The sequence below is a fragment of the Nuphar pumila genome, chromosome 15 (assembly GCF_984573655.1).
Source record: "Nuphar pumila chromosome 15, dmNupPumi1.hap1.1, whole genome shotgun sequence".
NCBI lineage: Eukaryota > Viridiplantae > Streptophyta > Magnoliopsida > Nymphaeales > Nymphaeaceae > Nuphar > Nuphar pumila.
Window position 1 is genome coordinate 82883571 of NC_143263.1, and position 15153 is coordinate 82898723.

The following is a 15153-nucleotide window of genomic DNA, read 5'->3' on the forward strand; positions in this document are numbered from 1 at the left end:
ACAAAAAAAATATATTCAAAATTTTAAATCAATTATACAGACTGACATTATCTATCGACCCAACAAGAGAGCGAGAGGGGGGGGGGGGGGGCGCTCGGCCCCTCCCCTGCCGAAAACAAAGGGAGCAGGGGGGCTCGACCCCTCCCTTGTCGACCCAACAAGAGAGCGAGAGGGGGGGCTCGGCCCCTCCCCTGCCAAAATCAGAGGGAGCAGGGGGGGCTCGACATCTCCCCTACCGAAATCAGAGGGAGCAGGGGGGGCTCGCCCCCTCCCCTGCCAACCTAACAAGAGAGCGAGAGGGGGGGCTCGGCCCCTCCCCTGCCGAAAACAAAGGGAGCAGGGGGGGCTCAGCCCCTCCCCTGCCGACCCAACAAGAGAGCGAGAGGGGGGGCTCGACCCCTCCCTTGCCGACCCAACAAGAGAGCGAGAGGGAGGGCTCGCCCCCTCCCCTGCCGACACAAGCAGAGAGCGAGAGGGATGTACCTGCGACGAGGGAGAGGAGGAGCTTAGGAGGTGGCGTCGGGGCATTGGGAGGAGAGGGCTCGAGCTGTGCGGGAGAGGAGAGGAGAGATTTGGGCAAATTTTTTTTGCCCTAATCACTCCTTTTCATTGGTTTTGTTTTAACGTCTGAAATGTGGACAAAAATGACCCTGGGTGCATTGACCGCACCTAGGGTTGTGTTGATCGCACCCGGTGCCGCACCTGCACACGCACCCGCATCGCGTCGACGTGGGTCTGGTACCTGCTTTGTCGAGTCTTTGTTGCTTAGAATGAAAGTAATCCTCCTTGTGCCCTTGAGAAATTCTCTCAAAATGAGTCAATAGAAGAATCCTCTCAAAGAAGATCAAATCGTATTTCTAAAATACCTAATAGATTTGTATCTTATGATTCTTTTTCTCCAAATTTTCGAGCCTGTTTGTTACCTCTTCACTCTTTCCATGAACCATCTCATTATAGCGATGCTAAACAATATGCTCATTAGAATGAAGCAATGAAACTTGAACTTAATGCACTTAAAATGACACAAACTTAGGAAATCATTGATCCTCCTAATGACAAGAAACCCATTGGATGTAGATGGGTTTTTAAAGTAAAAACTAAGAGTGATGGTTCTTTAAAAAGATTTAAGGCTCGATTAGTAGCCAAAGGATATGCCCAAGAATATGGGGTGGATTATGATGAGACTTTTGCCCCTGTTGCTCGAATGACTAGTGTTTGAGCCCTTGTTGCAATAGCTTCTATTAAAAAATGGTTTATTTTTCAACTTGACGTTAAGAATGCCTTTTTAAATGAAAATTTGAGTGAAGAAGTTTATATGGAACCACCTCCTAACGTGAATTTAAATGGTAAAATTTTGAAATTAAAAAAGGCTTTATATGGTCTTAAGCAAGCTCCTAAAGCTCGGTATAACAAGTTTAGTAATGTATTAATCAATTTGGAATTTATTTCTTGTTATACTAACACTACTCTTTTTGTTAAGAAAATAGGCGACTCCATTGTTATTCTACTTCTGTATGTTGATGATATGATTATCACTGAAAGTGACAAAAAGAGAGTAAATGATGTTAAATCCATATTAAAGAAAACTTTTGATATCTCTGACATTGGATTTTTGAGATATTTTTTAGGTATTGAAGTGACATACTCTCCGCGAGGATATATTCTATCTCAAATGAAATTAGCAGCAGACATCTGTACCAAGTCAGGAGTATCTGATGAAAAGAAAGTTGAAACTTCTGAAGTTATTAATGCAAAGTTGAGACTTGAGGATGGCGTTCTACTTGAGGATCTCACCCCCTATCGTCAATTGATTGGATCCCTTAATTATCCATCACCCGTCCTGATATAACTCATGTAGTTCATGCTTCAAGCCAATTTCAGCATGCGCCTACTACAGTTCACATGGCGGCCGTGATGCGAATTGTGCGATACATCAAGAATACCATCTCCAAAGGGCTTTTCTTATCCTCCTTTTCATCTCTTGAATTAATTGCTTTTAATGATGCTGACTGGGGAGAAAATCCTAATGATCGAATCTCAGCTATTGGGTTTTGCATTTTTCTAGGTGAATCTCTCATTTTGTAGAGATGTAAAAAGCATCAAAAGGTTTTACTATCATCCACTGAAGCTGAATATCGGGCCATGACAATGACAACTATGAAAATCGTATAGCTTAGAAGTCTCCTCTGTGACATGGGTGTTCTCATTACATCTTCTACCAAGATGTGTTGTGATAACAAAAGCGCGATTTACATTATAAGCAATCATACATTTTACGAGCAAACCAAGTATATTAAAATAGATTGCCATTATGTTCGAGACGAATATCTCAGAGGAACTATCACAGTACCATATGTTACTTCAGAATATCAACTGACTGATTTCTTCACCAAAGCGCTTCCAACTCCGCGTTTTTTGTTTTTTCTTATCCAACTCTCGGTCTTCTCCCCGTAAAGTTTGAGGAGGCGTGTTAAAATCTGTGTGTGTATATATATATATATATATATATATATATATATATATATATATATATATATATATATATATATATATATATATACACATGTTTTCTTTTTTCTGTACACTAAAAAACCTGATAGGGGTATTTTGGTAAAATCCATGTACTTTTTAGGTTTTTCATCTTTATTTCTTTTTATCTTTTTTATCTTTTTTATTTTTCATTAATGTAGGACCACAAGGGGCCCCACCCATCTAGTCGTTGGGGCCCCAACGGTATGACCGTTGGGGCTCCCAACGGCTAGAGGGAGCCCCCTTGTGGTCCCTCTCTCTTGCATTTGATCCTCTATAAATAGAGGGCTTTCCCTCTTGTAATGTTATGGGTTTTTCAACCCACTTCTCTTCTTCTTCAATAATATTTGCTTTTGCCATTTAGGCATTTTACCTCTTAGTGGGTTACGTATGCGCTTTAAGTGCTTGTGTTCTTGGCTCCTCGTCTAAAGAGTGCTTTGCATTGTTGGGTTTCCGCTAGTTTCATTACACACTCTACCATTAAGCCGACCAAGAGCATGGACACTCCTTCACCAAACAAGTATCACCAATCTATTACTTGAAACACAATCACGATTTTACTAGCACTTGAATAGAGATTGCAAGAGAGCTTCAACATTTTCAAATTTGGAGTGACATGCTTCCCATTACACCAAAAACAATTTCAACTTGATCACCATGCTCTGATACCATGTAAGGAAATGAGATCCTCCGAAGATGTTCACTAAATCACCAAAAGTGAACGTTAAAAGCAGTTCCACTAAAATACCAAAATGAACACACAGAGAACTAAAAGTAGGTTCACTCACAAACAACCACTAAAGGGGCAAGCACAAGAGATAAAAATAATATTTTATTGATTTCAATACATGCAAGAAGCATTACAAATGGTAGGGTTTTGCCCCATATTTATACACAAGGGATGAGATTCAAGAGAGTCTTTAGGGGTCCAACGGCTCTAAATAGAGCCGTTGGGCCTCCAACAACTCTCTATGATGTTGACTAGTCCTATCTCAAACGAAAAACCAAAAAATAATCCTAACTAAACTAACTAGTTACTAACTTAGTTATATATATATATTTACATTTTTAACATTATGTACGTTGTTTATGATTGTAGTAGATACAGTTGGATGAGAAAGAAATTGTAAAAGAACAATAGAGAAGTAAAAAAGAATTTGCTGATCCTTTCATGAAATGGATGAAAAAAATGTGAGTATTCCTTCTTTCTTGAATTTTATCTCCTGAAAGATCTATATATGGAGAGCAGTGTTATAAAAAACGTGCCTTGAGGCGCGGCCCTCTGTGCCTCAAGGCGCAAGCCTGAGGCGTGAGACACAATTTTTTTTTTACTAAAGCCTGAGGCAGGATCATCGGACAATCCGATCGGCGGCGATCCAGCCATCTTCTTGACGGAGAAATTGCCTGCCGAGGGGATGAACCAGACGATGAACTTGGAGTCGCGGCCACCGTGGTGGAGGAGGTCGAACCCGACACTCATGGAAAGCGTGGAGACGACAGGGGAGCCGAAGGGGCCGATGCCGGACTTGACGACGAGGCAGAAGGCGTTGGCGGGGTTGTTGGGCCAGTAGGAGAGGTGGACGGAGGGGCCAACATCGAAGACGGTGGCGAGGCTCATGCAGTGCTCTCTGGCGGCATCTCCGGCTGATACGCCGAAGAGGAAGGGGAGGCCGAGGACTCTCAGGGGACCTTCGCCCTCAGGAGAGGCTTCTGCTCCTCCCGAAACTTAAGGGATGCTCTCTCTCTCTCTCTCCTTGGTTCCAAAGAACAAAATGTTAAATAAAAGTTTAAACTACAAAAAATGAAACGTTAAATACAAGGTAAAACAACTGATAGTTTAATCATGTTGTGCTGATATGACCGTAAATATCGTAATAAAATCATGATATTTTCATCTAAAGGATAATATCGTGATTTTGAAAATATTACTACATGTTGACTGTTCTAGTGACTGTTGACTTACTCGGGTTCCAGGTGGCTTGCCCTAAGCTTGGGTGGGTGTGGCTGGGTTCGGTGTTGTGGACTTTATGGCTAACTTAGCTAGACTTGAAGAGGATACATAACTGAACTGCCTTTTTTGGGCCAACTCAATTAGTATTTTGTGGACCTCTCCAAGGCTCGGTCCAGTTGAGTTGATGGCAACCGATTGAAGGTTAAGTACTTATTTGGGTTCCTATCGTGAAGAACCAAGTCAGCATGATATGTCCAGACCCGCGCCTGACTTTGAAACGCCTGTATCATGTCCAGGTCCACATGGCTAGAACCAAACCCAAGCTAGTCAGGTAAAACTACTCTTTTTGAAAAAAACAAAAACAAAAACAAAATGCTTATGAATTGACAGGACTTTAATTGAATCTTGGGTTGGATCTAATTGGATCCTACTTCAATATTAAGCTCAAATTAAGGATTCAACAAGTAGGATGTAATCTGACACAAATCCAAATCCAATAAGTTAGATTTGGTAGCCAAATTTTACTATCCGATTAAAAATCAGATATTTTTTTTATAATTTTTTTTAAAGTTTTCAAATTTTTTTTTGAGGCTTACGCTTTACGCCTCGAGGCTTATGCCTCGCCTCGGTTTTTGGTGGAACGCCTCGCTACGCCTCAACGCTTTTCACAACACTGATGGAGAGAGAGATGCACATGCATGCATATGCAAAGTATTTTGAGTAGGTGAAAAGCAATGGTCAAGTTTCATTGTTGCAGTATATATATATATATATATATATATATATATATATATATATATATGCACTCATAGAGGATTATACCCTATGTCACAGGGATTTGGCTAACAGGGTGCCGCACCCACATCGACGCGATGTGGGTACGGCACCCGGCACAGTCAACCGTACCCAGGGTTATATTTGTCCTATCTGAACTTGGTCAACTAGAGTCCATTTTGGACTTAAAAAAAATTAAGAAGGGGCGGGGGGTTTAGGGCACAAAACCATCCTCCTCCTCTTCTGACGGTGGTGACGGCTACATCCCACAAAGGTACCCCCCCCCCCCCCCCCCTCTTCTTTCTCCTCCTCCCTTTTGCATCTGGGTTTGAAGGAACCCTAGTGGCCTGGGCTGGGGCTCGGTCGAACTCACCTAGGTTTTCTCTCTCTCAGGGCCAGGTGTCTCTTTGGTTTGACTTAACATAAACACGTGGCTCTGCAGGGTCAGGTGTCGGTTTGGTTTGACATGAATAAGATCTGGTCTTATTCATATCTCTGGCTGAATGAAACGATGAACCCATGTCTCATTCAATGATCTGGGTTTGGGTTCAGGTCTGATTCGAGTAAATCAGATCTGAATCTAGGTCCTGATCTGATTTCAACTAATTCAGATCTAGATCTGGGCGCAGATCCGATTCCAAGTCCTAAACTGTTAAAAATTATATATATATATATGCACCCTCTCGCATCCAAGGTTTTTTAAAGTGCTGCATCGCCGCACCTGCACCCGTACCCCATACCCGCACCTATGTGACAGATTATACCTCAGTGACTTAGAGCCATGTACATGTTAGAAGCTTGTGCGGTTATAATCCTCAACATGTCCTTTCCAAAAGTGGCATAATGGCATCTTTTAAGCTTCATGGTGTGCACCATTAATAAGATCTCATGGGACATTATATTTTTAAATTTCTTGAATTTGCTTTGACAAATTTACTTTCTCCGTACAAATTCATCTATCTCCCTTCCCATTGTGTAACATGTAATGCACTCTAAGTTAATATGCACACTATTGCCCTCCCTGTTCCCATTTTGCTGCTCTGATGTTCATTATGCAGCGATTTAGAAGCCTTGCTGAATCTTCTTTGGTGCTTGCCAGTTTTGGGATTCTCAGACTCATTATGAATAATGTTTATTTCAAATGATAAGTAAATATGGCCAGCACGTCTAACTTCTAATTCTTGCATCCTTGTACTGCAAATACTTGTATTTGTTATTTGTTCCATTGATAGGTTTAGTTCCTAAGACTGTCCGATTATGTCCTAATCTTTCATTTCCCTTGAAACAGATATCCACTGGTCCTGAATCCCGCCAAGTTACGGGACCAGCAAGCCCATCACAAATTAAAAACTTCACACTCTGTCAGCATTTGCAAGAAGTTCACTCACGTGTCACATCCATGGTGTTGAGCCTGCCCACCGTTGCTGCTGAGGTTCTATCTCCATCTTTGGGTGCTATATATGGAGTTGCTTGTGATTCTTTAACAGCATTATTTCAAGCCATGGTAGATCGTCTTGAGAGCTGCATCTTGCAGATTCATGATCAGAATTTTGGGGAACAGGGTATCAATTCTGCAGTGGATAATGTGACATCCAGTTACATGGATGAATTGCAAAAAGCCATAATTCACTTCAGAACTGAGTTCCTATCTAGATTGCTACCTTCATCACTGTCAAATGCTGTTGGCACAACTACGGAGACGATCTGTACTAGGCTTATCAGGAGAATGGCTTCTAGAGTTCTTGTATTCTTTGTCAGACATGCCGCACTTGTGAGGCCTCTTTCAGAATCGAGAAAACTTAGAATGGCAAAGGATATGGCAGAGCTGGAACTGGTGGTGGAGCAAAATTTATTTCCAGTTGAACAGCTAGGTGCACCATATCGTGCTCTTCGAGCTCTACGGCCTGTTATATTTCTGGAAACATCCCAGTTGGTTGCATCGCCACTTGTGCAAGATCTACCTCCTAGTGTAATTCTTCATCACCTTTATTCTCGAGGTCCAGATGATTTGCAGTCACCAATGCAGAGAAACAAGCTTACCCCTTCACAGTACTCACTATGGTTGGATTCCCAAGGTGAGGATCAGATATGGAAAGGAATCAGAGCCACTCTCGATGATTATGCTGCTAATGTTAGGAGTAGGGGGGATAAAGAATTCAGTCCTGTCTACTCTCTTATGCTCCAAATAGGCTCATCCTTGGCTGGAACTGCTCCACCACACGAAACATGAGAGCATTATCTTGTAAACTACGACACTTAAAAGTATCAATTTTTGGCGTACTTCGATAAGTGATATCATGGGTGTGATTTGTGTCATTAGGCAACCATGATATCATGGATTAGGCACATGTTTGTTAATGGGCCCTATCAATCTCGCATGGCTTGTAATCTTCGATAGGTTTGTATGTTACTCCTTTTCTTTTTCCTTTTTTCTTTTATAGTCGCTTCTTTCTCTTGCTGAATACAACTTTGTATATTGAAGAGCATCCTAATGATGCGCTTTTGTTGTGTTTCAGGTCTGGATTAGATTGGTCACTGTTGCAAAATGCATGGAGTCATGGGGCTTGTTGAATTTGCATGATAATATTCCATTTTTAGCACAATTTCTGTCTTGTGGTACCCAATACATTTTTGTATTCTTAATCTCCATAGCAATCAATAGCTTTTTGACTGGTTTTGCCTCAGCTTGAGTTTTTGTTTGGAATAAGAGTTCCTTGTGTGCCACCTTTGTGCTTGGGTAAATCATTGTTATTGTGAACAAACATTAAACTAACACGCCTGTATCAACTTTGTTTCCTTGTCACTGATTTTGAGATCGACTGATGCTGCTGATAAAACAGTTGCCTATGTTAATCCCTCGGGAAAATCTATTTGTTATGACTATCCTATGTTTAGGGTTGCATGGCGAGTCTGGGCTGTTTGAGCTCGGCTTAATTAGATAGGGGCCTGTTCGTGCTCAACTCAAGCATAAGAGGTTTTGTTCAAGCTCTGCTTGTGGATTAAAATCCAAGCTCAAACTTGGGTTGGCTCAGCTTGCTCAACTTAAAGAAGCTGAGCTCAAGCTGGAGCATGAATATAAGAATAATCATCCATCTTACGTATAGATATCAATCTTCAAAAGTAAAAAGCAGTAATAAGAGAGTTTCAACTATTGTTCATCAAACATCCAAGACTGAAAAGGAAGTAGAAAAAGAAAAGAGAGAAAAAGAACAGGAAGCAATGGGAGAAGGGCAAAGATGAGGAAATCGAAGGTACCTTTTGCTGCTGAAAACTCTTGTCAGAAACTGCCCCTCGCCATCAAAGATCAATAGTCACACAAAATTGGCACCTCTTCTAATTGTTTTGGTAGACAAAGAACATACCACCAGGCAAGAGGTATGGTACCTACTCTTTTTGTCTCTCATTCATAGCCCTAGACACTCAAACTGCCTGATACTGTTTTCTTTTGCATTGACAGCAACCTAATTGTAGACAATCAATTTTCTGGAATTAATGGTCCAATTTTTATTCTTTATATAATGCATATGATGCATTATATAGTTTAGTATAAACTAACTAGCCAAACCTGTTCAAGCTTAAACAGATTGTACTTGAGTTCGGCTCATTGGGCTCTGCTTGTTTAGTTAGGTCTGGTATTAGGCTCAAGCTCGGTTTGTTTACCTGAATGATCAAGCCCAAGCTGCGCCTAATAGAGCGAGCATGTCACAACAGGCTTGACTTGTCTTGCAGCTCTACCTGTGTTTCAGGATAAGTTCTCAATTATAGCTACCCGCTTGTAAGAGTTATTATGTCCATTGTGATATCGCAATCAGTGAAGGACCTATTACTGGTTGTAAGATGTGATTAATGGGAAGCTGTTACAGGCTTTGGCTTGTGTGGAGCGGAGGTAAACTGATACTCTGTCCAATTTGCACAGGCGATATCTGTACTGATACGTAGGCTTATCTGCAATGTTGAACATACTGTCAGGATTACCAGATATTAATGTTATTGGTTGCATTTTTTTTGAGGTTTTTGCCAAGTCCTTTTTTTAATGACGAAGGAACCCTCACCGAGCAACATGGTCATTTAATGGGCCTGCCTACCTGTGAGTTAAAACTCCGGGTTGAGTACACGACCACCCAGCCTTAGTGCTCCAACTGTGATAAAGTAATGGAACCCCCATGCGCCAGAGGGATTCAATCCTGGGCCTTCAGCTCAACACTGGACCCCGCTGGCCACATGGGTAACCACTGCGGTGGTGTTTTTTGCCAAGACTTTCATGGTTATTATTTTCGCCTTCATGTAAGAGATTGCGGAGCTGAACTTCAACCAGTTCATTTGCCCATTTATTTTCACCAAAACTGTGATAGACATCAATAAAATTATGAGGTATGGGAGAAGTGTTTTCCTTGGGACTAGTGAAGTCCATTAGAAAAAAAATCATAGTTGCGGATGTAAGCTGTAGACGTGTTTGTCATAGTTTCAGAAGTGTTTAGAGAGATCAGTGTCTTAAATTGCACAAGCAAACTTTAAATTACATTTTTCCATGTTTTAGATCATAGAAAACACCCACTAGGTAGTGTTGGGTTTTCCTCCTTTGTGGGTTCCATTGGTTCGATGCACATTCAGTATTGCTGCAGAATTTCAAGCACGACGCTTGAACTTCTCGAGGATGATTTGGAGTATTCCGTGGATAGCGATTTGTAGAAGTCCTCTCAGCTGAATGACGATTCAGCTGTTCAGAGTTTGAGGTTCAACGATTTGTCGATGACGATTTGTGGTGAGTGCCTTCAGTTGCATAGCGAATTTTGGTTAGCATTATGTGCTTCAGCCGGATAGCGATTTGTAGTATCTCTGCATAGCGATTTGTGGTATTATTGGATAGCGATTTGTGGTATCGTTGGATAGCGATTTGTGATAAGGCGCTTTAAGTGCATCATAAGTTATCATAAGTTGGATATCGTTGGATAGCGATTTGTGATAAGGCGCTCAAGCTCGGTTTTTTGCATTAAATGCGGGTCTCGTCCTCTATTTAAGAGATGAATGAAAGACAGATCAGAATAGCGCAACAGAGCAAAAAGTAGAAAAGAGAGAAAAACTCTTTTAGAGCAGCGAAAGGGTGTGGAGAGAACAAAGCAAGAAGTGTTGCTGCACTTCTTTCAAGACAGCTTCGTGGAACTGATTCTTCAGATCATTCACTTTTTGTTCTTTGTTCTTTAGTGAGGTATATCCTCTTTGTTCGTTTTGTTACACCTTTGTGTGTTTGTAAAACTTATGCCTTTTGACCACTTTGTAATCTTTGTTTGAAGATAGTGAAAGGTGCTGACCTATCGGTCGTCGTGGACGTACCTCATCTTGAAGGAACCACGTAAACCTTTGTGTGTTTTTATTTCCGTTGTTGGTTTTTGTTTTTGTATTTTCTTTCACTGTCATCGTTGTATTGCCTCCATCGATTCACACTTGTGGGAAAGTCAGTTTTTTCAACATCTGCTTTCTTCATTTGTCATCTTTCATCATGTAACCACAGAAACTTCGGTGCATGGTCTTTTGACCAAACTAGAAAGCCTTTACGACAAAAAAATGACAGTGAATAAGGCTTTTTTATTTCAAAAGCTTGTAAACCTCAAGTATAAAGAGGGCAGCTCTATCGCAGAGCATTTAAATGAGATCAAAAGCATTATGAATAAGTTGGCCACAATAAAAATCGCTTTTGATGATGAGTTGCAAGCCTTGTTGCTCCTTAGTTCCCTTCCTAAGAGTTGGGAAACCTTGGTGGTCACAGTCAGTAACTTCGCACCTGATGAAACAGTAATGATGAGCCAAGTTACCAACAGTCTGTTGAATGAAGAGATCAGGAGAAAGTCATCAGGTCCTTCTACCTCTGAGGCGCTTGTGATTGAAAGCAGGGGGAGAAGCAGAAGTAAGAACAAAACTACACTATTGTGGCAAATCCAGAAGTCACTCACACTCGAGCTCAAAGAAAGACGTCGAGTGTTATTATTGCCACAAGAAGGGGCATATAAAGCGGGAGTGCAGAAAGCTCAAGTTCAAGGAGCAAGGCAAAGAGAAAAGCTCAGAAGAAAAGCAGAGTGCCACAACTGCAATCACAGATGAAGAGCTCATGGTTATCTATGATGACACTAGCATCAATTTGATCGGTCAAGAGTCTGATTACATAATTGACTCTGGAGCTTCATTTCATGTTACCTCACGGGCTGATTTCTTCACTTCCTACTCGCAAAGTGATTTCGGTAATATCCGAATAAAAAATGAAGATGTGTCAAAAATTGTTGGCATAGGCGATATTTGTTTGGAAACAAGCGTTGGCTGCAAATTGTTGCTGAAAGATGTGAGGCATGTACCAGACATCCGACTGAATCTGATCTCTGCCGGAAAGTTGGACAAAGAGGGCTACAACAACACCTTTAATGATGGAAGGTGGAAGTTAGTTAAATGCTCCTTGGTGGTAGCTAGAGGAACAAAGACATGTTCCATTTATACTTTGCAAGTGAAGATCTACAAGAGTGTTGTGAATACTGTGGAGAATGACTCATCCACAGAGTTATGGCATAGAAGGCTCGGACATATAAGCGAGAAGGGACTGCAAGTCCTAGTTAAGAAAGAGCTCTTGGCGGGTATAGCAGGTACATCTTTGGAACCTTGTGTTCATTGCTTCCATGGTAAACAAAACAAAGTTTTCTTCCATAAAAGCATTGCATCTAGAAAATCTCATGTTCTAGATCTTGTACATTCTGATGTGTGTGGACCTTTGAAGGTTAAGACACTTGGTAGTGCATTGTATTTTGTGACTTTCATAGATGATCACTCTAGAAAAGTTTGAGCTTATACACTGAGAATTAAAGACCAAGTTCTAGATGTATTCAAGCATTTTCAGACCATAGCTGGAAGAGAAACTGGCAGACAGTTGAATTGTGTTCGTTCGGATAATGGTGGTGAATACATTGGGTCATTTGATCAGTATTGCACCAATCATGGCATCAAGCATGAAAGAACTGTGAGGATGACACCTCAACAGAATGGGGTTGCAGAGAGAATGAATCACATCATTCTTGAGAGAGTCAGATGTTTGCTGTCACACTCAAAATTGCCAAGATCTTTTTGGGGTGAGGCAATGAGGACAACAGTTGATCTTATCAACTAGTCTCCTTCTATTCCCTTAAAGGGAGATGTTCTAGAGAAAGTTTGGACAAAGAAAGAACCTTCCTATGGATACTTAAGAGTGTTCGACTGTAGAACATTTATTCATATTCTGAAGGAAAAGAGGTTCAAGTTTGATTCAAAAACCAAGCAATGCATATTCCTTGGCTATGAACATGAAGAATTTGGCTACAGACTGTATGACCCTGTTGATAAGAAGGTGGTTAAAAGTCGAGATGTCTTCTTGGAAGATCAGACCATTGAAGATATTGGTGAGTCAGAGCTATTAGAGTTCAGTAAAGGTGATCTTGTTGACATAGATCCTTTTGATGCACCGGCTATTCAGGATTTCGTGGAGGAGATGCCACCTCCTCATAATGATGCAGAGGAAGGAAGTGCTGAGTCAAAAATTGAGAGGGAGCACACACCCCAAGAGCCACTTCCTCATACTCCGATAAGGAGATCCACTAGTGAGAAACAATTATCCAAAAAATACTCATCAAATGAGTATGTGATGATTACAAATCAAGGTGAGCCATAAACTTTTAAAGAAGTTTTGGAGGATGAAAACAAGTCTGAGTGGTTTAAAACAATGAAAGAGGAAATTGATTTATTGCATGAAAATCACACCTTTGATCTAGTAAAGACACCTAAAGGGAAGAAGGTGTTGAAGAACAAGTGGGTCTTCAAGCAAAAGACTGATGGGAACAACTCTCAACTTAGATACAAGACACGACTTGTAGTGAAAGGTTTTGCTCAAAAGAAGGGAGTTGACTTTGATGAGATCTTCTCACCAGTTGTGAAGATGTCTTCCATCCGAACTGTACTCGGTATAGCTGCAAGTATGAATTTGAAAGTTGAGCAACTTGATGTAAAAACTACATTTCTGCATGGTGACTTGGAAGAAGAAATTTATATGGAGCAACCTAAGGGCTTCATTGACAAGGGTAAAGAGCACCTAGTTTGCAAGCTGAATAAGAGCTTGTATGGATTGAAGCAAGCACCAAGGCAGTGGTACAAGAAGTTTGATTCTTTCATGACTGAACATGGATATTCAAGAACTTTCACAAACCATTGTGTATTTGTGAAGAAATTTTCAGATGATAATTTCACCATTCTCTTGTTTTATGTGGATGATATGCTGATTGTGAGCCAAGACATCAGCATAATAATCAAGTTAAAGTTGAAGCTAAGTGAGACCTTTGCCATGAAGGATTTAGGTCCAACAAAACAGATTCTTGGGATGAAAATCGTTTGTGACATATCACATGGGCTGATCTGATTATCTCAAGAGAAGTATATCAGAAAGGTTCTTGAGAGGTTCAACATGGACAAAGCAAAGCATGCTAATTGTTCACTTGCAGGTCATCTCAAACTTAGCTCAAGTCAATGTTCTGCAAATGATGAAGAAGAAATCAAGATGCAAAAAATTCCCTATGCTATGGTCTGTACTCGACCAGACATAGCTCATGCTGTTGGAGTTGTTAGTCGATTTCTGTCAAATCCAGGAAAGGAACACTGAGCAGCAATGAAATGGATTATGAGGTATCTTCAAGGCACTTCGAAATTGAGTTTGTGCTTTGGAAAGGGTGAACCTATTCTTGATGGGTTCACAGATTCTAATATGGCTGGTGATGTAGACAGCAAAAAGTCTACTTCTGAGTATTTGATTACTTTTGCAGGGGGAGCAGTTGCATGGCAGTCAAAATTACAGAAATATATAGCTCTCTCTACTACAGAAACCGAGTTCATAGCCATTACAGAAGCCAATAAGAAATTGTTGTGGGTGAAGAAATTCTTGCAAGAGTTGGGCTTGAAGCAAGAAGAGTATGTTCTTCACTGTGATAGCCAGAGTGTGATTCACTTGAGTAAGAATTTCTCGTTTCATTCAAGATCAAAACATATCGATGTTCGATATCATTGGATTCGGGATGTCTTGAATGAAAAATTGTTGCAACTGAAGAAAGTGCATACTGATGACAATACATCAGATATGTTGACCAAGTCATTTCCCAAGGACAAGTATGAGAAGTGTTGATTCCTAGCAGGAATGGAAGAAGCTTCCACATAAGTCGAGAAGGGGGAGAATTGTTGGGTTTCCCTCTTTTGTGGGTTCCATTGGTTCGATGTACATTCAGTATCGTTGCAGAATTCCAAGCACGCCGCTTGAACTTCTCGAGAACGATTTGTAGTATTCCGTGGATAACGATTTGTAGAAGTCCTCTCAGCTGAATGACGATTCAGTTGTTCAGAGTTTGAGGTTCAGCGATTTGCCAATGACGATTTGTGGTGAGTGCCTTTAGCTGCATAGCGATTTGTGGTTAGCATTATGTGCTTCAGCCGAATAGCGATTTGTGGTATTGTTGGATAGCGATTTATGGTTATCGTTGGATAGCGATTTGTGATAAGGCTTTTCAGGCATATCATAAGTTGTGCAAGATGTTTAGTCTTCTGCATTAAATGTGGGTCTCGTCCTTTATTTAAGAGATGGATGAGAGATAGATCAGAGTAGCGCAACAGAGCAAAAAGTAAAAGAGAGAGAAAAACTCTTTTAGGGCACCGAAAGGGTGTGAAGAGAACAAAGCAAGAAGTGTTACTGCACTTCTTTCAGGATAGCTTCGTAGAGTTGGTTCTTCATATCATTCGTTCTTTGTTCTTCAGTGAGGTATATCCTCTTTGTTCATTTCAATACACCTTTATGTGTTTGTAAGGCTTATGTCTTTTGGCCACTTTGTAATCTTTGTTTGAAGATAGTGAAA

General features: G+C 40.8%; 1 protein-coding gene across 2 annotated transcripts in view; it reads left to right on the top strand.

Annotated features, from left to right (window-relative positions):
• The window catches only part of LOC149815800 (Golgi transport complex protein-like protein), a 35735-nt gene extending 27642 nt beyond the window's left edge, over window positions 1-8093 (top strand). The window contains exons 3-4 of one of the 2 annotated variants that reach the window (XR_016428055.1): window positions 6543-7652; window positions 7771-8093. Coding sequence is in view for 1 of the 2 variants with exons in the window: in XM_089989977.1 (XP_089846103.1) it covers window positions 6543-7329; window positions 7771-7781 (798 nt within the window). In the remaining variant the exon portion in view is untranslated. The remainder of the gene's footprint in view (window positions 1-6542; window positions 7653-7770) is intronic. The other variant, XM_089989977.1, reaches the window with a different exon arrangement.
• The last annotated feature ends 7060 nt before the right edge of the window (window positions 8094-15153 follow it).